Here is a 24,893-nt window from a genome sequence, read left to right on the forward strand (position 1 = left end):
TGATCGGACAACCAGCGATTATTCCAAGTTTAGTAGCATTTGGAATTGATTTACTATCAAAGGGCAGTTGTTATCGAACATTTTAATTAAAGGGGGGAAAAAAGGTATGTTTCTTTTATATATTCAATGACATCGGAGCAGTAGTTAGCCTATCAACACAGCTAGCAGGAGACTTCATGGCTGTTCATATTGTTGATGGTGGTGCTACTGTAGCTAGCATGGAATAAATCACATTATAGGGCCATGCTAAACACGCAAAATACACTCTAATGTTACTCTGCACCACGTGTGATTAAAAGGTACCAAATATATCATGCCAAAAAATAGCAAGTTGTTAAATTGGTTAGCGAACTAGCTAACTTGTTAGATACATAAGTAACCCGTGTTGTTACCGGCAGCTGATATTTCGCCGAACTTTTTATAGTCCGCTAACTACCATTGTCTTTGATATTGACACACATTTAGAGTTGGCTAACATTAGAGAAAGGAAATCCACCCACACATGGTTGGCCAAATTATCCTTAGCCAGAAGAGAAAATACGTACTCGATGATATGTAACGTTAGTTAGTTAACTCGTAGTACATCTAGTTACTACCAGGCATTTCGACATCCTAATGGTGCAAGCTAAAGTTACATATGTTGATATTTCATCATTAGCGAGTCCATAACTATTCACTAAACAACAACACACACGGGCTCTTCTTTTGTCCTCCACTTTCCTTTCTCTTTGTCCAACAGTTTGTGACTTAAATCAGTATCAACGTGTTGCATAACTAACTATATAAGATATATATAATATATACATAATATATCATTTAATAACTAGCTACATCAACTCAGTCTAACAGGACATAGGGGGGAAAGCACTCACCTTAATCAACTAGTTACTGTAGTTAACTTAGTTTGCTGTTTACTGTAGTTAATTATGTTCGTCCAATGTCCCAGATGTTGAAATATTGTTAATTGAGATTCTCTAGTGTTTTATTGTATTTGTTTATAGTATACTTGTATCGTGTAACCACTGAAACTCACAAAAATAACGAGACAGTTTGAAGTATGTTATTAATGATCACCGTTGAATCATTTGTGTGTTCACTCATCTCTTGTGTTGTCTACCAGAGAGCAGCGTTGCCATGGCGAAGAGGATTGCAGACAAAGAGCTGACTGACCGGAACTGGGATCAGGAGGATGAGGGAGAGGAGGTTGGCTGCTGCACTGTGGTTCTACTGCCTCACTGATACTACTATAGACTGTCTAATAATACACAGCCTGCAGGCCTTCAGTGATAGAGGGGTTGGGTAGGCCTTCAGTGATTGGTATAGAGGAGGTTGGATATGCCTTCAGTGATTGGTATAGAGGGGTTGGGTAGGCCTTCAGTGATTGGTATAGAGGGGGTTGGATAGGTCTTCAGTGATTGGTATAGAGGAGGTTGGATAGGCCTTCAGTGATTGGTATAGAGGGGTTGGGTAGGCCTTCAGTGATTGGTATTGAGGGGGTTGGATAGGTCTTCAGTGATTGGTATAGAGGAGGTTGGATAGGCCTTCAGTGATAGAGGGGTTGGGTAGGCCTTCAGTGATTGGTATTGAGGGGGTTGGATAGGTCTTCAGTGATTGGTATAGAGGAGGTTGGATAGGCCTTCAGTGATTGGTATAGAGGGGTTGGGTAGGCCTTCAGTGATTGGTATTGAGGGGGTTGGATAGGTCTTCAGTGATTGGTATAGAGGAGGTTGGATAGGCCTTCAGTGATAGAGGGGTTGGGTAGGCCTTCAGTGATTGGTATAGAGGAGGTTGGATAGGCCTTCAGTGATTGGTATAGAGGGGGTTGGATAGGCCTTCAGTGATTGGTATAGAGGGGGTTGGTAGGCCTTCAGTGATTGGTATAGAGGGGGTTGGATAGGCCTTCAGTGATTGGTATAGAGGGGTTGGATAGGCTTTCAGTGATAGAGGGGTTGGGTAGGCCTTCAGTGATTGGTATAGAGGGGTTGGATAGGCCTTCAGTGATAGAGGGGTTGGGTAGGCCTTCAGTGATTATTATGGAGGGGTTGGGTAGGCCTTCAGTGATTGGTATGGAGGGGTTGGGTAGGCCTTCAGTGATTGGTATAGAGGGGTTGGTAGTCCTTCAGTGATTGGTATAGAGGGGTTGGATAGGCCTTCAGTGATAGAGGGGTTGGGTAGGCCTTCAGTGATTGGTATGGAGGGGTTGGGTAGGCCTTCAGTGATTGGTATGGAGGGGTTGGGTAGGCCTTCAGTGATTGGTATAGAGGGGTTGGATAGGCCTTCAGTGATTGGTATAGAGGGGGTTGGATAGGCCTTCAGTGATTGGTATAGAGGGGTTGGATAGGCCTTCAGTGATTTGTATAGAGGGTTACTCAGGAGCTAGAGAGCTGGTTGGATAGGCCTTCAGTGACGGTAGCCAGCCAAATGACAGCAGTCTACGTATGAGTTAGTTTTATGAGTTTTATTTTATGAGTAGAAAAAAAAATTAAACACACATTTTCTCCCCTCATCTGCTCCTGACTGCATCTGCTGCCATAGAAATAGAATGACTAGAACGGATGGTGGCATAATGGCAGGACTGGCGGCCATGTTGAGTGTTACCAGTCATATTACCAGGGTTAGAGGTTCCAAGCCTGTTCTATTCATTCTATTTACCAGGGTTAGAGGTTCTATTCATTCTATTTACCAGTCATATTACCAGGGTTAGAGGTTCTATTCATTCTATTTACCAGTCATATTACCAGGGTTAGAGGTTCTATTCATTCTATTTACCAGGGTTAGAGGTTCCAAGCCTGTTCTATTCATTATATTTACCAGGGTTAGATGTTCTATTCATTCTATTTACCAGTCATATTACCAGGGTTACAGGTTCTATTCATTCTATTTACCAGTCATATTACCAGGGTTAGAGGTTCTATTCATTCTATTTACCCGTCATATTACCAGGGTTACAGGTTCTATTCATTCTATTTACCAGTCATATTACCAGGGTTAGAGGTTCTATTCATTCTATTTACCAGGGTTAGAGGTTCTATTCATTCTATTTACCAGTCATATTACCAGGGTTAGAGGTTCTATTCATTCTATTTACCAGTCATATTACCAGGGTTAGAGGTTCTATTCATTCTATTTACCAGGGTTATAGGTTCTATTCATTCTATTTACCAGTCATATTACCAGGGTTAGAGGTTATATTCATTCTATTTACCAGGGTTAGAGGTTCTATTCATTATATTTATCAGGGTTAGAGGTTCTATTCATTCTATTTACCAGTCATATTACCAGGGTTAGAGGTTCTATTCATTCTATTTACCAGTCATATTACCAGGGTTAGAGGTTCTATTCATTCTATTTACCAGTCATATTACCAGGGTTACAGGTTCTATTCATTCTATTTACCAGTCATATTACCAGGGTTAGAGGTTCTATTCATTCTATTTACCAGGGTTAGAGGTTCTATTCATTCTATTTACCAGGGTTAGAGGTTCTATTCATTCTATTTACCAGTCATATTACCAGGGTTACAGGTTCTATTCATTCTATTTACCAGTCATATTACCAGGGTTAGAGGTTCTATTCATTCTATTTACCAGGGTTAGAGGTTCTATTCATTCTATTTACCAGGGTTAGAGGTTCTATTCATTCTATTTACCAGTCATATTACCAGGGTTAGAGGTTCTATTCATTCTATTTACCAGGGTTAGAGGTTCTATTCATTCTATTTACCAGTCATATTACCAGGGTTACAGGTTATATTCATTCTATTTACCAGGGTTAGAGGTTCTTATTCATTCTATTTACCAGTCATATTACCAGGGTTAGAGGTTCTATTCATTCTATTTACCAGGGTTAGAGGTTCTATTCATTCTATTTACCAGGGTTAGAGGTTCTATTCATTCTATTTACCAGGGTTAGAGGTTCTATTCATTCTATTTACCAGTCATATTACCAGGGTTACAGGTTCTATTCATTCTATTTACCAGTCATATTACCAGGGTTAGAGGTTCTATTCATTCTATTTACCAGGGTTAGAGGTTCTATTCATTCTATTTACCAGTCATATTACCAGGGTTACAGGTTCTATTCATTCTATTTACCAGGGTTAGAGGTTCTATTCATTCTATTTACCAGTCATATTACCAGGGTTAGAGGTTCTATTCATTCTATTTACCAGTCATATTACCAGGGTTAGAGGTTCTATTCATTCTATTTACCAGTCATATTACCAGGGTTAGAGGTTCCAAGCCTGTTCTATTCATTCTATTTACCAGGGTTAGAGGTTCTATTCATTCTATTTACCAGTCATATTACCAGGGTTAGAGGTTCTATTCATTCTATTTACCAGTCATATTACCAGGGTTAGAGGTTCTATTCATTCTATTTACCAGTCATATTACCAGGGTTAGAGGTTCTATTCATTCTATTTACCAGGGTTAGAGGTTCTATTCATTCTATTTACCAGGGTTACAGGTTCTATTCATTCTATTTACCAGTCATATTACCAGGGTTACAGGTTCTATTCATTCTATTTACCAGTCATATTACCAGGGTTAGAGGTTCTATTCATTCTATTTACCAGGGTTAGAGGTTCTATTCATTCTATTTACCAGTCATATTACCAGGGTTAGAGGTTCTATTCATTCTATTTACCAGTCATATTACCAGGGTTACAGGTTCTATTCATTCTATTTACCAGTCATATTACCAGGGTTACAGGTTCTATTCATTCTATTTACCAGGGTTAGAGGTTCTATTCATTCTATTTACCAGTCATATTACCAGGGTTAGAGGTTCTATTCATTCTATTTACCAGTCATATTACCAGGGTTAGAGGTTCTATTCATTCTATTTACCAGTCATATTACCAGGGTTAGAGGTTCTATTCATTCTATTTACCAGTCATATTACCAGGGTTACAGGTTTTATTCATTCTATTTACCAGTCATATTACCAGGGTTAGAGGTTCTATTCATTCTATTTACCAGTCATATTACCAGGGTTAGAGGTTCTATTAATTCTATTTACCAGGGTTAGAGGTTCTATTCATTCTATTTACCAGTCATATTACCAGGGTTAGAGGTTCTATTCATTATATTTACCAGTCATATTACCAGGGTTAGAGGTTCTATTCATTCTATTTACCAGTCATATTACCAGGGTTAGAGGTTCTATTCATTCTATTTACCAGTCATATTACCAGGGTTAGAGGTTCTATTCATTCTATTTACCAGTCATATTACCAGGGTTACAGGTTCTATTCATTCTATTTACCAGTCATATTACCAGGGTTAGAGGTTCTATTCATTCTATTTACCAGGATTAGAGGTTCCAAGCCTGTTCTATTCATTCTATTTCATAACTACATGTGTGCTGCTGCTGCATTGTGGGAACCGAATAATGATTTGTTGCTTGTTTCAGCAAGGAGCAACAGTTAGGGTTAGAGGGTTAGAGACCAGGGTTAGAGGTTCCAAGCCTGTTCTATTCATTCTATTTACCAGGGTTAGAGGTTCTATTCATTCTATTTACCAGTCATATTACCAGGGTTAGAGGTTCTATTCATTCTATTTACCAGTCATATTACCAGGGTTAGAGGTTCTATTCATTCTATTTACCAGTCATATTACCAGGGTTAGAGGTTCTATTCATTCTATTTACCAGGGTTAGAGGTTCTATTCATTCTATTTACCAGGGTTACAGGTTCTATTCATTCTATTTACCAGTCATATTACCAGGGTTACAGGTTCTATTCATTCTATTTACCAGTCATATTACCAGGGTTAGAGGTTCTATTCATTCTATTTACCAGGGTTAGAGGTTCTATTCATTCTATTTACCAGTCATATTACCAGGGTTAGAGGTTCTATTCATTCTATTTACCAGTCATATTACCAGGGTTACAGGTTCTATTCATTCTATTTACCAGTCATATTACCAGGGTTACAGGTTCTATTCATTCTATTTACCAGGGTTAGAGGTTCTATTCATTCTATTTACCAGTCATATTACCAGGGTTAGAGGTTCTATTCATTCTATTTACCAGTCATATTACCAGGTTAGTCTGTTGTCCGGACCTCTGGCAGTCTCTTTGGGGGTACCACAGGGTTCAATTCCTGGGCCGACTCTTTTCTCTGTACTTATCAACGATGTCGCTCTTGCTGCGGGTGATTCCCTGATCCACCTCTACGCAGACGACACCATTCTGTATACTTCTGGCCCTTCTTTGGACACTGTGTTAACAAACCTCCAAACGAGCTTCAATGCCATACAACACTACTTCCGTGGCCTCCAACTGCTCTTAAACGCTAGTAAAACCAAATGCAGGCTTTTCAACTGTTCGCTGCCTGCACCCACCCAGCATCACTACTCTGGACGTTCTGACCTAGAATATGTGGACAACTACAAATACCTAGGTGTCTGGTTAGACTGTAAACTCTCCTTCCAGACTCATATTAAACATCTCCAATCCAAAGTTAAATCTAGAATCGGCTTCCTATTTCTCAACAAAGCCTCCTTCAATCACGCCGCCAAACTTACCCTTGTAAAACTGACTATCCTACCGATCCTCGACTTCGAAAATGTCATCTACAAAATAGCTTCCAATACTCTACTCAGCAAACTGGATGCCGTTTATCACAGTGCCATCCGCTTTGTTACTAAAGCACCTTTATACCGCTCATCACTGCGACCTGCATATTCGTCGCCAAACCCACTGGCTCCAGGTCATCTACAAGTCTTTGCTAGGTATAGCCCCGCCTTATCTTATCTCACTGGTCACCATAACAACACCCAACCGTAGCACGCGCTCCAGCAGGTATATCTCACTGGTCACCCCCAAAGCCAACACCTACTTTGGCCACCTTTCCTTCCAGTTCTCTGCTGCCAATGACTGGAACGATTTGCAAAAATCGCTGAAGCTGGAGACTCATATCTCCCTCAATAACTTTAAACATCTGCTATCTGAGCAGCTAACCGATCGCTGCAGCTGTACATAGTCCATCTGTAAATAGCCCATCCAATCTACCTACCTCATCCCCATACTGTTAATATTTACTTTTCTGCTCTTTTGCACACCAGTATCACTACTTACACACCAGTATCACTACTTACACACCAGTATCACTACTTACACACCATCACCATCTGCTCATCTATCACTCCAGTGTTAATCTGCTAAACTGTAATTACTTCGCTACTATGGCCTATTTATTGCCTTACCTCCTCATGCCATTTACACACACTGTATATAGACTTTATTTTTTCTCTATTGTGTTATTGACTGTACTCTTGTTTATTCCATGTGTAACTCTGTGTTGTTGTTTTGTGTCGAACTGCTTTGCTTTATCTTGGTCAGGTTGCAGTTATAAATGACAACTTGTTCTCAACTAGCCTACCTGGTTAAATAAAAATAAAATAAATAAATTATGTGTTGTACATATTACCTGGACTATATAGCAGAGTAAGGATGTGTTGTACATATTTGATCCTATTTCTAATAGTGTTCTGATGGTGTTCATCAGGCAGGGACATTTTCCATCGCTAGTGATGATGTGATGAAGAGCAGGCCCATCAAGAAGGCCAAGCGTCGGGCTGCTGGTTCAGAGGTAGGTTACCTGACTGACTAACCAACGCCCAAGGGCACTAGCATGCATGCTGTCTGTGTGTGTGTGACTAGCTGTTGACCTAGGTGACGTAGGCTACCTGACTGACTAACCAACGCCCAAGGGCACTAGCATGCATGCTGTCTTGGTGTGTCAGGGGGAAACCTGGGTCATGTTCATTAGAAGAAAAAACAAGTGTTTCTTATTGCACAAGTTCAGGTGGCAACTACATCCCTGTTTCACGTTTTCTTCAGTTTAGTGCCTACTGAACACAACCCAGCTTTACATTAACCCAATTCAAGCAGCGCTTCCTTCCTTCCTTCCAGCTTTACATTAACCCAATTCAAGCAGCGCTTCCTTCCTTCCTTCCAGCTTTACATTAACCCAATTCAAGCAGCGCTTCCTTCCTTCCTTCCAGCTTTACATTAACCCAATTCAAGCAGTGCTTCCTTCCTTCCTTTCAGCTTTACTTTAACCCAATTCAAGCAGCGCTTCCTTCCTTCCTTCCAGCTTTACATTAACCCAATTCAAGCAGTCCTTCCTTCCTTCCTTCCTTCCTTCCTTCCTTCCTTCCTTCCAGCTTTACATTAACCCAAGGCAAGCAGTGCTTCCTTCCTTCCTTCCTTCCAGCTTTACATTAACCCAAGGCAAGCAGTGCTTCCTTCCTTCCTTCCTTCCAGCTTTACATTAACCCAAGGCAAGCAGCGTTTGCTTACTTGGATGCCAGAACTCTTTTTAAAGAGACCCCTCCAGTGATGTTTTAGCCTAATGGAGGGAGATAGACGCATCCAGTTCCCCCTAGTGAATCCAGTTTCCTTCTTGTCTTTTCTGCCTACAGGGGCAGAGTGGAGGTGCATTCAAAGTGTTTAAAGGGTTCTCCCTGGCCCCTACATCGGGAACCGGGCCAGCCGCTGAGGGGATCACAGCCTTCTCCGGGTTCGGGAATGGGGTAGGGTTTAAACCCCTGTCTGGGCTGTCCAATGGGAACAGTGTCAAACCTGTCACTCCGGCCCTCACCGGGTTCACCTCGCCTACTGCCACCAAGACCACCACACCAGGTAAGAGACGGATTGTTTGGGGGGGTGGAAACCCCTTGTACAGTTAATGTGCAAGTCCGATAGGATAACTTGTGAAAGCGAGTTGAAAATCCTTCATTGTTGAGCGGGATCTGCTATTACAGGTTAATGGAGCTGAATCACTGGGGTTCGTTGTGTGGATCTGGTATTACAGGTTAATGGAGCTGAATCACTGGGGTTCGCTGTGTGTGTCAGCTCCTCTCCCAGTGTGGTGCCTGAGGGCAGAATGACAGAACAGAAATGCTCCAGTAGTCAGTCAGTCTAGGACGTGCTCGTTCTCCGTCTCTCGTTCTCCGTCTCTCGCTCTGTGTGGTGCTGTCACAGCCACACAGCTCTTCTTCTCTACCGTCAAACACAGGGCATACTGCGGGCGTCCGCAGGCTTCCCATCTGAAACACAGGGCATACTGTGTTTCAGGCTTCCCATCTCAAACACAGGGCATACTGCGGGCGTCCGCAGGCTTCCCATCTGAAGCACAGGGCATACTGCGGGCGTCCACAGGCTTCCCATCTGAAACACAGGGCATACTGCGGGCGTCTGCGTGCTTTCCATCTGAAACACAGGGCATACTGCGGGCGTCTGCAGGCTTCCCATCTGAAACACAGGGCATACTGCGGGCGTCTGCAGGCTTCCCATCTGAAACACAGGGCATACTGCGGGCGTCTGCAGGCTTCCCATCTGAAGCACAGGGCATACTGCGGGCGTCTGCGTGCTTCCCATCTGAAACATAGGGCATACTGCGGGCGTCCGCAGGCTTCCCATCTGAAGCACAGGGCATACTGCGGGCGTCTGCGTGCTTCCCATCTGAAACACAGGGCATACTGCGAGCGTCTGCGTGCTTCCCATCTGAAACACAGGGCATACTGCGGGCGTCTGCGTGCTTCCAATCTGAAACACAGGGCATACTGCGGGCGTCCGCGTGCTTCCCATCTGAAACAGTTTGTCCATTTTATGATGACGCCATGTTGTGATGTTTTGGTGTTCGGCATGATTCTTCATAGATCTGTTTTGTCATTCAATGATAGGCTACTTTTCATGCAAATCTTTTCACTTGAGAAATACTTGCACCAAACATCCTAGTCAGATGCAAAAATATATATTTCTTGAGTTATTTTGAGGAAGTGTTTACCGGCTACAGCATCTCAAGATGGACAAACGGTACTATTGCCCTTTTCCCCCTTCTTGTTTTTCAAGCGAAGGAGGAAGGTATGGCAACACAGTCGTTGTGTTGCTAGGCGCCAGGTGACTCGCGCTGAAGCCTTAAGGCTACTGTGAGGTATCACGGCTTCTCTCTCTGCTGGAACGTTTACATTCTCGTTCTCTCTTCACCTCCTCCTCCCCTCTATCCCCCCTCCTCTCCTCTATCCCATCTCCTCCTCCCCTCTATCCCCTCTCTTCCTCCCCCCTCCTCCTACTCTCCTAGGTTCATTAACATTCAGCGGCCCCTCCTCCAGTGCTGTCATCACAGGGCAGCAGTCTAATGGTTCCTCCCCCGCGGTTTCCAGTCGGTCTCTCAGCTCCTCTCTCTCCACTAACAGCGGTAACAACCAGGAATACAGTAGGCAGCTCACAGCTCTCAACTGCTCTGTCAGGGACTGGATCACCAAGCACGTCAACGGAAACCCCCTCTGTGACCTAAACCCCATCTTCAGGGACTATGAAAAGCACCTGGCCAGCATCGATAAGAAGTACGGAGGGAGTGGAGGGACTGGAGCTGTGACTGGAGCTGCTGTGGTGGCGGACGGAGGCTCAGAGAGCAGGAGCAGAGCAGAGGAACCAGAGGAGAAGCGGGCAGTCAGTACCGCACCACCACCCTCATCTAGCGCCGCCGGCTCGACCGCCACGGCCCCGGTGTTCTCCTTCAGTAAGGACAAGGACGGCATCACTACGGCCCCGGGGGAGAGCTCAGCCGCTCCTGCTCCGATCCCCGCTGGCATCAGCTTTAGCTTGGGCCAGAAGGGGAACAGCTCAGTGTTGGGGTCTCTGAGCACCGGAGGAGCTCCTGGTGTCTCCTCCTCCTCCCTGTTTGGAGGCGCTGCTCCTCCTGCCTTCTCCTTCAGTGGGGCCAAAGCGGAGGCTGCCCCCACCCAGACCACAGGTACGATATGGAAGGTGTTATGTATGTAGGGTACCTGGTGATATGGTGCTGTTAGACCACAGGTACGATATGGAAGGTGTTATGTATGTAGGGTAATATAAATATTATACTGTCCCGACAGTTGTGATATCATGTGACTAGATATTATATGTGGTGCTGCTAGACAACATACTCAGAATGTTACCTGGTGATATGGTGCTGCTAGACAACATACTCAGAATGTTACCTGGTGATATGGTGCTGCTAGACAACATACTCAGAATTCTACCTGGTGATATGGTGCTGCTAGTGATAGACAACATACTCAGAATGTTACCTGGTGATATGGTGCTGCTAGACAACATACTCAGAATGTTACCTGGTGATATGGTGCTGCTAGACAACATACTCAGAATGTTACCTGGTGATATGGTGCTGCTAGACAACATACTCAGAATGTTAGCTGGTGATATGGTGCTGCTAGACAACATACTCAGAATGTTACCTGGTGATATGGTGCTGCTAGACAACATACTCAGAATGTTAGCTGGTGATATGGTGCTGCTAGACAACATACTCAGAATGTTACCTGGAGATATGGGGCTGTTAGTGATAGACAACATACTCAGAATGTTACCTGGTGATATGGTGCTGATAGACAACATACTCAGAATGTTACCTGGTGATATGGTGCTGTTAGTGATAGACAACATACTCAGAATGTTACCTGGTGATATGGTGCTGTTAGTGATAGACAACATACTCAGAATGTTACCTGGAGATATGGGGCTGTTAGTGATAGACAACATACTCAGAATGTTACCTGGTGATATGGTGCTGATAGACAACATACTCAGAATGTTACCTGGAGATATGGGGCTGTTAGTGATAGACAACATACTCAGAATGTTACCTGGTGATATGGTGCTGATAGACAACATACTCAGAATGTTACCTGGAGATATGGGGCTGTTAGTGATAGACAACATACTCAGAATGTTACCTGGTGATATGGTGCTGATAGACAACATACTCAGAATGTTACCTGGTGATATGGTGCTGTTAGTGATAGACAACATACTCAGAATGTTACCTGGTGATATGGTGCTGTTAGTGATAGACAACATACTCAGAATGTTACCTGGTGATATGGTGCTGCTAGTGATAGACAACATACTCAGAATGTTACCTGGTGATGTGGTGCTGCTAGACAACATACTCAGAATGTTACCTGGTGATATGGTGCTGCTAGACAACATACTCAGAATGTTACCTGGTGATATGGTGCTGTTAGTGATAGACAACATACTCAGAATGTTACCTGGTGATATGGTGCTGCTAGTGATAGACAACGTACTCAGAATGTTACCTGGTGATATGGTGCTGCTAGACAACCTCCTCAGAATGTTACATGGTGATATGGTGCTGTTAGTGATAGACAACATACTCAGAATGTTATCTGGTGATATGGTGCTGTTAGTGATAGACAACATACTCAGAATGTTACCTGGAGATATGGTGCTGTTAGTGATAGACAACATACTCAGAATGTTACCTGGTGATATGGTGCTGCTAGTGATAGACAACATACTCAGAATGTTACCTGGTGATATGGTGCTGCTAGACAACATACTCAGAATGTTACCTGGTGATATGGTGCTGTTAGTGATAGACAACATACTCAGAATGTTACCTGGTGATATGGTGCTGCTAGTGATAGACAACGTACTCAGAATGTTACCTGGTGATATGGTGCTGCTAGACAACCTCCTCAGAATGTTACATGGTGATATGGTGCTGTTAGTGATAGACAACATACTCAGAATGTTATCTGGTGATATGGTGCTGTTAGTGATAGACAACATACTCAGAATGTTACCTGGAGATATGGTGCTGTTAGTGATAGACAACATACTCAGAATGTTACCTGGTGATATGGTGCTGATAGACAACATACTCAGAATGTTACCTGGTGATATGGTGCTGTTAGTGAGAGACAACATACTCAGAATGTTACCTGGTGATATGGTGCTGTTAGTGATAGACAACATACTCAGAATGTTACCTGGTGATATGGTGCTGCTAGACAACATACTCAGAATGTTACCTGGTGATGTGGTGCTGCTAGACAACATACTCAGAATGTTACCTGGTGATATGGTGCTGTTAGTGATAGGCAACATACTCAGAATGTTACCTGGTGATATGGTGCTGCTAGTGATAGACAACATACTCAGAATGTTACCTGGTGATATGGTGCTGTTAGTGATAGACAACATACTCAGAATGTTACCTGGTGATATGGTGCTGTTAGTGATAGACAACATACTCAGAATGTTACCTGGAGATATGGTGTTGTTAGTGATAGACAACATACTCAGAATGTTACCTGGTGATATGGTGCTGCTAGTGATAGACAACGTACTCAGAATGTTACCTGGTGATATGGTGCTGCTAGACAACATACTCAGAATGTTACCTGGAGATATGGTGCTGCTAGTGATAGACAACGTACTCAGAATGTTACCTGGTGGTATGGTGCTGTTAGTGAGAGACAACATACTCAGAATGTTACCTGGTGATATGGTGCTGTTAGTGATAGACAACATACTCAGAATGTTACCTGGTGATATGGTGCTGATAGACAACATACTCAGAATGTTACCTGGTGATATGGTGCTGCTAGACAACATACTCAGAATGTTACCTGGTGATATGGTGCTGATAGACAACATACTCAGGATGTTACCTGGTGATATGGTGCTGATAGACAACATACTCAGAATGTTACCTGGTGATATGGTGCTGCTAGTGATAGACAACATACTCAGAATGTTACCTGGTGATATGGTGCTGTTAGTGATAGACAACATACTCAGAATGTTACCTGGTGATATGGTGCTGATAGACAACATACTCAGGATGTTACCTGGTGATATGGTGCTGATAGACAACATACTCAGGATGCTACCTGGTGATATGGTGCTGATAGACAACATACTCAGAATGTTACCTGGTGATATGGTGCTGTTAGTGATAGACAACATACTCACATTCAGGTTTTTAATCCCGGAGATTAAACCTCTATTAGATATCACATTAAAATGTTTTATCCCAGATTAAACCTCTATAAAATCTCACATTCAGGTTTTTAATGCCAGATTAAACCTCTATTAGATATCACATTCAGGTTTTTAATCCCAGTGATTTTAAATATATATTTTTAAATCCCATTCAAGGGGCTGAGCTCACATGTTTTTGTTTCCTCTGTCCGTTTGGTTATCAGAAGCTCTTCATAACGTCCGTCTCTTCCTTGTCGTCCCGTAGATGAAAACGGGGAGGAGTCTGATGAACCTCCCAAAGTGGAAGTCCAGGAGATTAAGGAGGCTGACGCGTTCTACTCCAGAAAGTAGGTCTCCTTTTACAGAAACATTTAAAATATGGCTCTATACATCTGTAGGATCTGTCTATGGGATGGATTATGGGATGGATTATGGGATGTATTATAGCTCTATATATCTGTAGGATCTGTCTATGGGATGTATTATAGCTCTATACATCTGTAGGATCTGTCTATGGGATGTATTATGGGATGTATTATAGCTCTATACATCTGTAGGATCTGTCTATGGGATGTATTATGGGATGTATTATAGCTCTATACATCTGTAGGATCTGTCTTCGAATTATCCAATGGGATGCATTATGGGATGCATTATGGGATGCATTATGGGATGCATTATGGGATGCATTATGGGATGCATTATGGCTCACGGTTGACAGACGCTCTTGCAGTGTTATATTTTACCTGTGTGTTGCTTCAAGACCTTTTTCAACTCGCTGGAAAAGACTGACTGACTATATTAGAATTGTACAATTATTCTTATGCTTTATGAAACCGTAAATAAAACAGTGAATTTATTCAATGCTTTTGTATTTGTTACACACGTCCAGTATTTTTCAGAAATGGGTTTGTTCCAAACGATGAACTTGACGTTAGTTGTGTGTGTGTGTGTGTGTGTGTGTGTGTGTGTGTGTGTGTGTGTGTGTGTGTGTGTGTGTGTGTGTGTGTGTGTGTGTGTGTGTGTGTGTGTGTGTGTGTGTGTGTGTGTGTGTGTGTGTGTGTGTGTGTGTGTGTGTTCCAGGTGTAAACTGTTCTATAAGAAAGAGACGGAGTTCAAGGAGAAGGGAGTTGGAACGCTGCATCTGAAAACCACCTCAGACGGAAAGACACAGCTGCTAGTCCGCGCTGACACCAACCTGGGTATGTTATTCAACCTTATCTAGAGACCGCTGACACCAACCTGGGTATGTTATTCAACCTTATCTAGAGACCGCTGACACCAACCTGGGTATGTTATTCAACCTGATCTAGAGACCGCTGACACCAACCTGGGTATGTTATTAAACCTTATCTAGAGACCGCTGACACCAACCTGGGTATGTTATTAAACCTTATCTAGAGACCGCTGACACCAACCTGGGTATGTTATTCAACCTTATCTAGAGACCGCTGACACCAACCTGGATATGTTATTAAACCTTATCTAGAGACCGCTGACACCAACATGGGTATGTTATTAAACCTTATTGAACCTTATCTAGAGACCGCTGACACCAACCTGGGTATGTTATTAAACCTTATCTAGAGACCGCTGACACCAACCTGGGTATGTTATTCAACCTTATCTAGAGACCGCTGACACCAACCTGGGTATGTTATTAAACCTGATTAAACCTTATCTAGAGACCGCTGACACCAACCTGGGTATGTTATTAAACCTTATCTAGAGACTGCTGACACCAACCTGGGTATGTTATTAAACCTTATCTAGAGACCACTGACACCAACCTGGGTATGTTATTCAACCTTATCTAGAGACCGCTGACACCAACCTGGGTATGTTATTAAACCTTATCTAGAGACCGCTGACACCAACCTGGGTATGTTATTAAACCTTATCTAGAGACCGCTGACACCAACCTGGGTATGTTATTAAACCTTATCTAGAGACTGCTGACACCAACCTGGGTATGTTATTAAACCTTATCTAGAGACTGCTGACACCAACCTGGGTATGTTATTAAACCTTATCTAGAGACCGCTGACACCAACCTGGGTATGTTATTCAACCTTATCTAGAGACTGCTGACACCAACCTGGGTATGTTATTTATCCTTATCTAGAGACCGCTGACACCAACCTGGGTATGTTATTAAACCTTATTAAACCTTATCTAGAGACCGCTGACACCAACCTGATATGTTATTAAACCTTATCTAGAGACTGCTGACACCAACCTGGGTATGTTATTAAACCTTATCTAGAGACCGCTGACACCAACCTGGGTATGTTATTAAACCTTATTGAACCTTATCTAGAGACCGCTGACACCAACCTGGGTATGTTATTAAACCTTATCTAGAGACCGCTGACACCAACCTGGGTATGTTGTTAAACCTTATTAAACCTTATCTAGAGACCGCTGACACCAACCTGGGTATGTTATTAAACCTTATCTAGAGACCGCTGACACCAACCTGGGTATGTTATTAAACCTTATTGAACCTTATCTAGAGACCGCTGACACCAACCTGGGTATGTTATTAAACCTTATCTAGAGACCGCTGACACCAACCTGGGTATGTTATTAAACCTTATCTAGAGACTGCTGACACCAACCTGGGTATGTTATTAAACCTTATCTAGAGACTGCTGACACCAACCTGGGTATGTTATTAAACCTTATCTAGAGACCGCTGACACCAACCTGGGTATGTTATTCAACCTTATCTAGAGACTGCTGACACCAACCTGGGTATGTTATTTATCCTTATCTAGAGACCGCTGACACCAACCTGGGTATGTTATTAAACCTTATTAAACCTTATCTAGAGACCGCTGACACCAACCTGATATGTTATTAAACCTTATCTAGAGACTGCTGACACCAACCTGGGTATGTTATTAAACCTTATCTAGAGACCGCTGACACCAACCTGGGTATGTTATTAAACCTTATTGAACCTTATCTAGAGACCGCTGACACCAACCTGGGTATGTTATTAAACCTTATCTAGAGACCGCTGACACCAACCTGGGTATGTTGTTAAACCTTATTAAACCTTATCTAGAGACCGCTGACACCAACCTGGGTATGTTATTAAACCTTATCTAGAGACCGCTGACACCAACCTGGGTATGTTATTAAACCTTATTGAACCTTATCTAGAGACCGCTGACACCAACCTGGGTATGTTATTAAACCTTATCTAGAGACCGCTGACACCAACCTGGGTATGTTATTAAACCTTATCTAGAGACTGCTGACACCAACCTGGGTATGTTATTAAACCTTATCTAGAGACTGCTGACACCAACCTGGGTATGTTATTAAACCTTATCTAGAGACCGCTGACACCAACCTGGGTATGTTATTCAACCTTATCTAGAGACTGCTGACACCAACCTGGGTATGTTATTTATCCTTATCTAGAGACCGCTGACACCAACCTGGGTATGTTATTAAACCTTATTAAACCTTATCTAGAGACCGCTGACACCAACCTGATATGTTATTAAACCTTATCTAGAGACTGCTGACACCAACCTGGGTATGTTATTCAACCTTATCTAGAGACCGCTGACACCAACCTGGGTATGTTATTAAACCTTATTGAACCTTATCTAGAGACCGCTGACACCAACCTGGGTATGTTATTAAACCTTATCTAGAGACCGCTGACACCAACCTGGGTATGTTGTTAAACCTTATTAAACCTTATCTAGAGACCGCTGACACCAACCTGGGTATGTTATTAAACCTTATCTAGAGACCGCTGACACCAACCTGGGTATGTTATTAAACCTTATTGAACCTTATCTAGAGACCGCTGACACCAACCTGGGTATGTTATTAAACCTTATCTAGAGACCGCTGACACCAACCTGGGTATGTTATTAAACCTTATCTAGAGACTGCTGACACCAACCTGGGTATGTTATTAAACCTTATCTAGAGACTGCTGACACCAACCTGGGTATGTTATTAAACCTTATCTAGAGACCGCTGACACCAACCTGGGTATGTTATTCAACCTTATCTAGAGACTGCTGACACCAACCTGGGTATGTTATTTATCCTTATCTAGAGACCGCTGACACCAACCTGGGTATGTTATTAAACCTTATTAAACCTTATCTAGAGACCGCTGACACCAACCTGATATGTTATTAAACCTTATCTAGAGACTGCTGACACCAACCTGGGTATGTTATTAAACCTTATCTAGAGACCGCTGACACCAACCTGGGTATGTTATTAAACCTTATTGAACCTTATCTAGAGACCGCTGACACCAACCTGGGTATGTTATTAAACCTTATCTAGAGACCGCTGACACCAACCTGGGTATGTTGTTAAACCTTATTAAACCTTATCTAGAGACCGCTGACACCAACCTGGGTATGTTATTAAACCTTATCTAGAGACCGCTGACACCAACCTGGGTATGTTATTAAACCTTATTGAACCTTATCTAGAGACCGCTGACACCAACCTGGGTATGTTATTAAACCTTATCTAGAGACCGCTGACACCAACCTGGGTATGTTATTAAACCTTATCTAGAGACTGCTGACACCAACCTGGGTATGTTATTAAACCTTATCTAGAGACTGCTGACACCAACCTGGGTATGTTATTAAACCTTATCTAGAGACCGCTGACACCAACCTGGGTATGTTATTCAACCTTATCTAGAGACTGCTGACACCAACCTGGGTATGTTATTTATCCTTATCTAGAGACCGCTGACACCAACCTGGGTATGTTATTAAACCTTATTAAACCTTATCTAGAGACCGCTGACACCAACCTGATATGTTATTAAACCTTATCTAGAGACTGCTGACACCAACCTGGGTATGTTATTAAACCTTATCTAGAGACCGCTGACACCAACCTGGGTATGTTATTAAACCTTATTGAACCTTATCTAGAGACCGCTGACACCAACCTGGGTATGTTATTAAACCTTATCTAGAGACCGCTGACACCAACCTGGGTATGTTGTTAAACCTTATTAAACCTTATCTAGAGACCGCTGACACCAACCTGGGTATGTTATTAAACCTTATCTAGAGACCGCTGACACCAACCTGGGTATGTTATTAAACCTTATTGAACCTTATCTAGAGACCGCTGACACCAACCTGGGTATGTTATTAAACCTTATCTAGAGACCGCTGACACCAACCTGGGTATGTTGTTAAACCTTGTTAAACATTATCTAGAGACCGCTGACACCAACCTGGGTATGTTATTGAACCTTATCTAGAGACCGCTGACACCAACCTGGGTATGTTATTAAACCTTATCTAGAGACCACTGACACCAACCTGGGTATGTTATTAAACCTTATCTAGAGACCGCTGACACCAACCTGGGTATGTTGTTAAACCTTATTAAACCTTATCTAGAGACTGCTGACACCAACCTGGGTATGTTATTAAACCTTATCTAGAGACCGCTGACACCAACCTGGATATGTTATTAAACCTTATTAATCTTACTTCTACCCCCTCCTTTTTTGAAAATTCTGTTAAAAATCGCGCAACTTTTCAGCGTCCTGCTACTCATGCCAGGAATATAGTATATGCATATGATTAGTATGTGTGGATAGAAAACACTCTGAAGTTTATAAAACTGGTTAAATCACGGCTATGACTATAACAGATTGTGTGTTTCATTGAAAAACGCAAGAAAAACTGCTCTCTGAAAGCAAAAAATAATTTCCATAAGTCACTTCCACCAGTTGTTAAAAGAGAACAGAATTTAATGGGAATCTGCCTGCAATTCATACAAATTCCGCACGATGGCGCCATTGTCCTAATTTTCAATTGAATTAATTGTTGGAAAATCCATCTATCTGACCTCCATTTTCCCAGTCTTCACCCGGATGCAGTTGAGGGAGATATCAGATGGCATTGTTTTTGAAGTGAATACCTATTGAAGAGACATCGCCCTGTAATCATTTTGATAGATTATAAACGTTTACTAATACCTAAAGTTGGATTACAAAAGGATTTCGAAGTGTTTTGTGAAAGTTTATCGTCGACTTTTTTAATTTTAAAAAATTACGCAGCGTTTAAAAACGATGATTTTTTCTGAATGACACAACTTCCATACAAAGCTATTTTGGGTATATATGGACCGATTTAAATGAAAAAAAGACCCAATAGTGATGTTTATGGGGCATATAGGAGTGCCAAGAAAGAAGCTCGTCTAAGGTAATGAATGTTTTATATTTTATTTCTGCGTTTTGGGTAGCGCCGGCTATCGCAAAATCTGATGTTTACGTGTCGAGCTGGCATTTTGGGGGGTGCATGCTATCAGATAATAGCTTCTGATGCTTTCGCCGAAAAGCATTTTAAAAATCTGACTTGCTGGCTAGGTTCACAACGAGTGTAGCTTTAATTCAATACCCTGCTTGTGAATTTTGATCAAAGATTGAGTTGTAACGAGTACATTTAGCATTTAGCGTAGCGCATTTGCATTTCCAGGGGCATACTTGGGACGTCTGCGTGTCAAGTATTCTCAAGAAGTTTTAACCCTTATCTAGAGACCGCTGACACCAACCTGGGTATGTTATTAAACCTTATTAACCCTTATCTAGAGACCGCTGACACCAACCTGGGTATGTTATTCAACCTTATCTAGAGACTGCTGACACCAACCTGGGTATGTTATTAAACCTTATCTAGAGACCGCTGACACCAACCTGGGTATGTTATTCAACCTTATCTAGAGAATGCTGACACCAACCTGGGTATGTTATAAACCTTATTAAACCTTATCTAGAGAATGCTGACACCAACCTGGGTATGTTATAAACCTTATTAAACCTTATCTAGAGACCGCTGACACCAACCTGGGTATGTTGTTAAACCTTATTAAACCTTATCTAGAGACTGCTGACACCAACCTGGATATGTTATTAAACCTTATTAACCCTTATCTAGAGACCGCTGACACCAACCTGGGTATGTTATTAAACCTTATTAACCCTTATCTAGAGACCGCTGACACCAACCTGGGTATGTTATTCAACCTTATCTAGAGACTGCTGACACCAACCTGGGTATGTTATAAACCTTATTAAACCTTATCTAGAGACCGCTGACACCAACCTGGGTATGTTATTAAACCTTATCTAGAGACCGCTGACACCAACCTGGGTATGTTATTCAACCTTATCTAGAGAATGCTGACACCAACCTGGGTATGTTATAAACCTTATTAAACCTTATCTAGAGACCGCTGACACCAACCTGGGTATGTTATTCAACCTTTCCTTATTAAACCTTTCCTTATTAAACCTTTCTAACCCTTTCACTATTAAACATTATCTAGAGACCTAGACTGTACTCAGTGGTGTGAAATATACCAACCTGAGTATGTTATTAAAATATAGAACTTTAATTTACTAAGCCATATTAAACTTAACTAAACCTTACCGCATTAAGCCTTATTAAACCTTATTAAACCTTACTGCATTAAGCCTTTTTAAACCTTATTAAACCTTACTGCATTAAGCCTTATTAAACCTTATTAAACCGTACTGCATTAAGCCTTATTAAACCTTAATAAACCATACTGCATTAAGCCTTATTAAACCTTATTAAACCTTACTGCATTAAGCCTTATTAAACCTTATTAAACCTTACTGAATTAAGCCTTATTAAACCTTACTGCATTAAGCCTTATTAAACCTTATTAAACCTTACTGCATTAAGCCTTATTAAACCTTATTAAACCTTACTGAATTAAGCCCTATTAAACCTTACTGCATTAAGCCTTATTAAACCTTAATAAACCTTACTGCATTAAGCCTTATTAAAGCTTATTAAACCTTACCGCATTAAGCCTTATTAAACCTTACTGCAATAAGCCTTATTAAACCTTACTGCATTAAGCCTTATTAAACCTTACTGCATTAAGCCTTATTAAACCTTACCGCATTAAGCCTTATTAAACCTTACCGCATTAAGCCTTATTAAACCTTACTGCATTAAGCCTTATTAAACCTTATTAATCCTTACCGCATTAAGCCTTATTAAACCTTACTGCATTAAGCCTTATTAAACCTTACTGCATTAAGCCTTATTAAACCTTACCGCATTAAGCCTTATTAAACCTTACCGCATTAAGCCTTATTAAACCTTACTGCATTAAGCCTTATTAAACCTTACTGCATTAAGCCTTATTAAACCTTAATAAAACTTACTGCATTAAGCCTTATTAAACCTTACTGCATTAAGCCTTATTAAACCTTATTAAACCTTACTGCATTAAGCCTTATTAAACCTTAATAAACCTTACTGCATTAAGCCTTATTAAACATTACTGCATTAAGCCTTATTAAAGCTTATTAAACCTTATTAAACCTTACTGCATTAAGCCTTATTAAAGCTTATTAAACCTTACTGCATTAAACCTTATTAAACCTTACCGCATTAAACTTTATTAAACCTTACTGCATTAAGCCTTATTAAACCTTAATAAACCTTACTGCATTAAGCCTTATTAAACCTTACTGCATTAAGCCTTATTAAACCTTATTAAACCTTACTGCATTAAGCCTTATTAAACCTTATTAAACCTTACTGCATTAAGCCTTATTAAACCTTACTGCATTAAGCCTTATTAAACCTTACCTTATTAAACCTTACTGCATTAAGCCTTATTAAACCTTAATAAACCTTACTGCATTAAGCCTTATTAAACCTTAATAAACCTTACTGCATTAAGCCTTATTAAAGCTTTTTAAACCTTACTGCATTAAACCTTATTAAACCTTACCGCATTAAACTTTATTAAACCTTACTGCATTAAGCCTCATTAAACCTTAATAAACCTTACTGCATTAAGCCTTATTAAACCTTACTGCATTAAGCCTTATTAAACCTTATTAAACCTTACTGCATTAAGCCTTATTAAACCTTACTGCATTAAGCCTTATTAAACCTTACTGCATTAAACCTTATTAAACCTTACTGCATTAAACCTTATTAAACCTTACCGCATTAAACCTTATTAAACCTTACTGCATTAAACCTTATTAAATCTTATTAATCCTGGTCCGGCCCTCATCAATACCCCCCCCCCCTCCCTCTCTCTCTCTCTCCTCCAGGTAACATCCTGTTGAACATCATGGTCCAGCCCTCATCAATAACACCCCCCCCCCCCCCCCCCCCCCCTCTTTCTCTCTCCTCCAGGTAACATCCTGTTGAACATCATGGTCCAGCCCTCCATACTCTGTTCCAGGATGGGAAAGAACAACGTGATGGTGATGTGTGTTCCTAACCCTGTCGTGGACCACAACAACCCTACCAACCCTGTCGCCATGCTCATCAGGGTCAAAACAGCAGAGGACGCTGATGAACTGCACAACATACTGGAGGAGAAGAAAGCTTAGAGGACGAGCCCCCTGGAGGGTGGTACAGGCTGCCCCCAACTCCACCCTTCTGCCTATCAACTAACCCCAGGGCCAGTCCTGTACCCCTCCACCCCAGGGCCAGTCCTGTACCCCTCCACCCCAGGGCCAGTCCTGTACCCCTCCACCCCAGGGCCAGTCCTGTACCCCTCCACCCCAGGGCCAGTCCTGTACCCCCTAGCCCCTCCACCCCAGGGCCAGTCCTGTACTCCTAGCCCCTCCACCCCAGGGCCAGTCCTGTACCCCTCCACCCCAGGTCCAGTCCTGTACCCCTCCACCCCAGGACCAGTCCTGTACCCCTCCACCCCAGGTCCAGTCCTGTACCCCTCCACCCCAGGTCCAGTTCTGTACCCCTCCACCCCAGGGCCAGTCCTATACCCCTAGCCCCTCCACCCCAGGTCCAGTCCTGTACCTCTCCACCCCAGGGCCAGTCCTGTACCCCTAGCCACCCCAGGGCCAGTCCTGTACCCCTAGCCACCCCAGGTCCAGTCCTGTACCCCTAGCCACCCCAGGTCCAGTCCTGTACCCCTAGCACCTCCACCACAGGGCCAGTCCTGTACCCCTCCACCCCAGGGCCAGTCCTGTACCCCTCCACCCCAGGGCCAGTCCTGTACCCCTCCACCCCAGGGCCAGTCCTGTACCCCTCCACCCCAGGTCCAGTCCTGTACCCCTAGCCCCTCCACCCCAGGGCCAGTCCTGTACTCCTCCACCCCAGGGCCAGTCCTGTACCCCTCCACCCCAGGGCCAGTCCTGTACCCCTCCACCCCAGGGCCAGTCCTGTACCCCTCCACCCCAGGTCCAGTCCTGTACCCCTCCACCCCAGGTCCAGTCCTGTACCCCTCACCCCAGGGCCAGTCCTGTACCCCTCCACCCCAGGTCCAGTCCTGTACCCCTCCACTCCAGGGCCAGTCCTGTACCCCTCCACCCCAGGGCCAGTCCTGTACCCCTCCACCCCAGGGCCAGTCCTGTACCCCTCCACCCCAGGGCCAGTCCTGTACCCCTCCACCCCAGCGCCCGTCCGGTACCCCTCCACCCCAGGTCCAGCCCTGTACCCCTCCACCCCAGGCCCCTAGCCCCAGTCCTGTACCCCTACCCCCTCCACCCCAGGGCCAGTCCTGTACCCCTCCACCCCAGGGCCAGTCCTGTACCCCTCCACCCCAGGGCCAGTCCTGTACCCCTCCACCCCAGGGCCAGTCCTGTACCCCTCCACCCCAGGGCCAGTCCTGTATCCCTAGCCCCTCCACCCCAGGTCATGTTTATTTTAACCCTCTTTATCCTTGCCTGTCTCACTGACAACTCTCCAATCTGGAATGGCCCCTATTCCCTATCTAGTGCACTACTAGACCAACTATGTAATCTGGAACTAGTGAACTAGAAAGGGGATAGGAGGCCATTTTGTCATGTGATGCCAGAGGGGTCGTCTACAACAAGTTTTATCTTCACACACCTGGACTAGACACACACCTGTACTAGACACACACCTGGACTAGACACACCTGGACTAGACACACTAACACAGAGACACACCTGGACTAGACACACCTGGACTAGACACACCTGGACTAAACTCACACCTGGACTAGACACACTGTAACACAGAGACACACCTGGACTAGACACACCTGGACTAGACACACTTGGACTAGA

General features: G+C 43.0%; 1 protein-coding gene across 2 annotated transcripts; it reads left to right on the top strand.

The window, feature by feature from the left end:
* On the top strand, window positions 1-23,999 carry LOC139392760 (nuclear pore complex protein Nup50-like). Of its 2 annotated transcripts, none has more exons than XM_071141004.1 (8): window positions 1-104; window positions 1,121-1,203; window positions 7,494-7,598; window positions 8,434-8,653; window positions 10,095-10,769; window positions 14,076-14,157; window positions 14,894-15,012; window positions 23,029-23,999. In XM_071141004.1, the coding sequence occupies exons 2-8, from the start codon at window positions 1,135-1,137 to the stop codon at window positions 23,226-23,228; spliced, it is 1,470 nt and encodes a 489-aa protein (XP_070997105.1). In that variant the 5' UTR covers window positions 1-104; window positions 1,121-1,134; the 3' UTR covers window positions 23,229-23,999. The 2 variants fall into 2 exon arrangements, with proteins under 2 accessions (XP_070997105.1, XP_070997106.1); XM_071141005.1 differs by having other exon boundaries at window positions 7,515-7,598.
* Window positions 24,000-24,893: the final 894 nt, after the last annotated feature.

Source organism: Oncorhynchus clarkii, chromosome 33, assembly GCF_045791955.1.
Source record: "Oncorhynchus clarkii lewisi isolate Uvic-CL-2024 chromosome 33, UVic_Ocla_1.0, whole genome shotgun sequence".
NCBI lineage: Eukaryota > Metazoa > Chordata > Actinopteri > Salmoniformes > Salmonidae > Oncorhynchus > Oncorhynchus clarkii.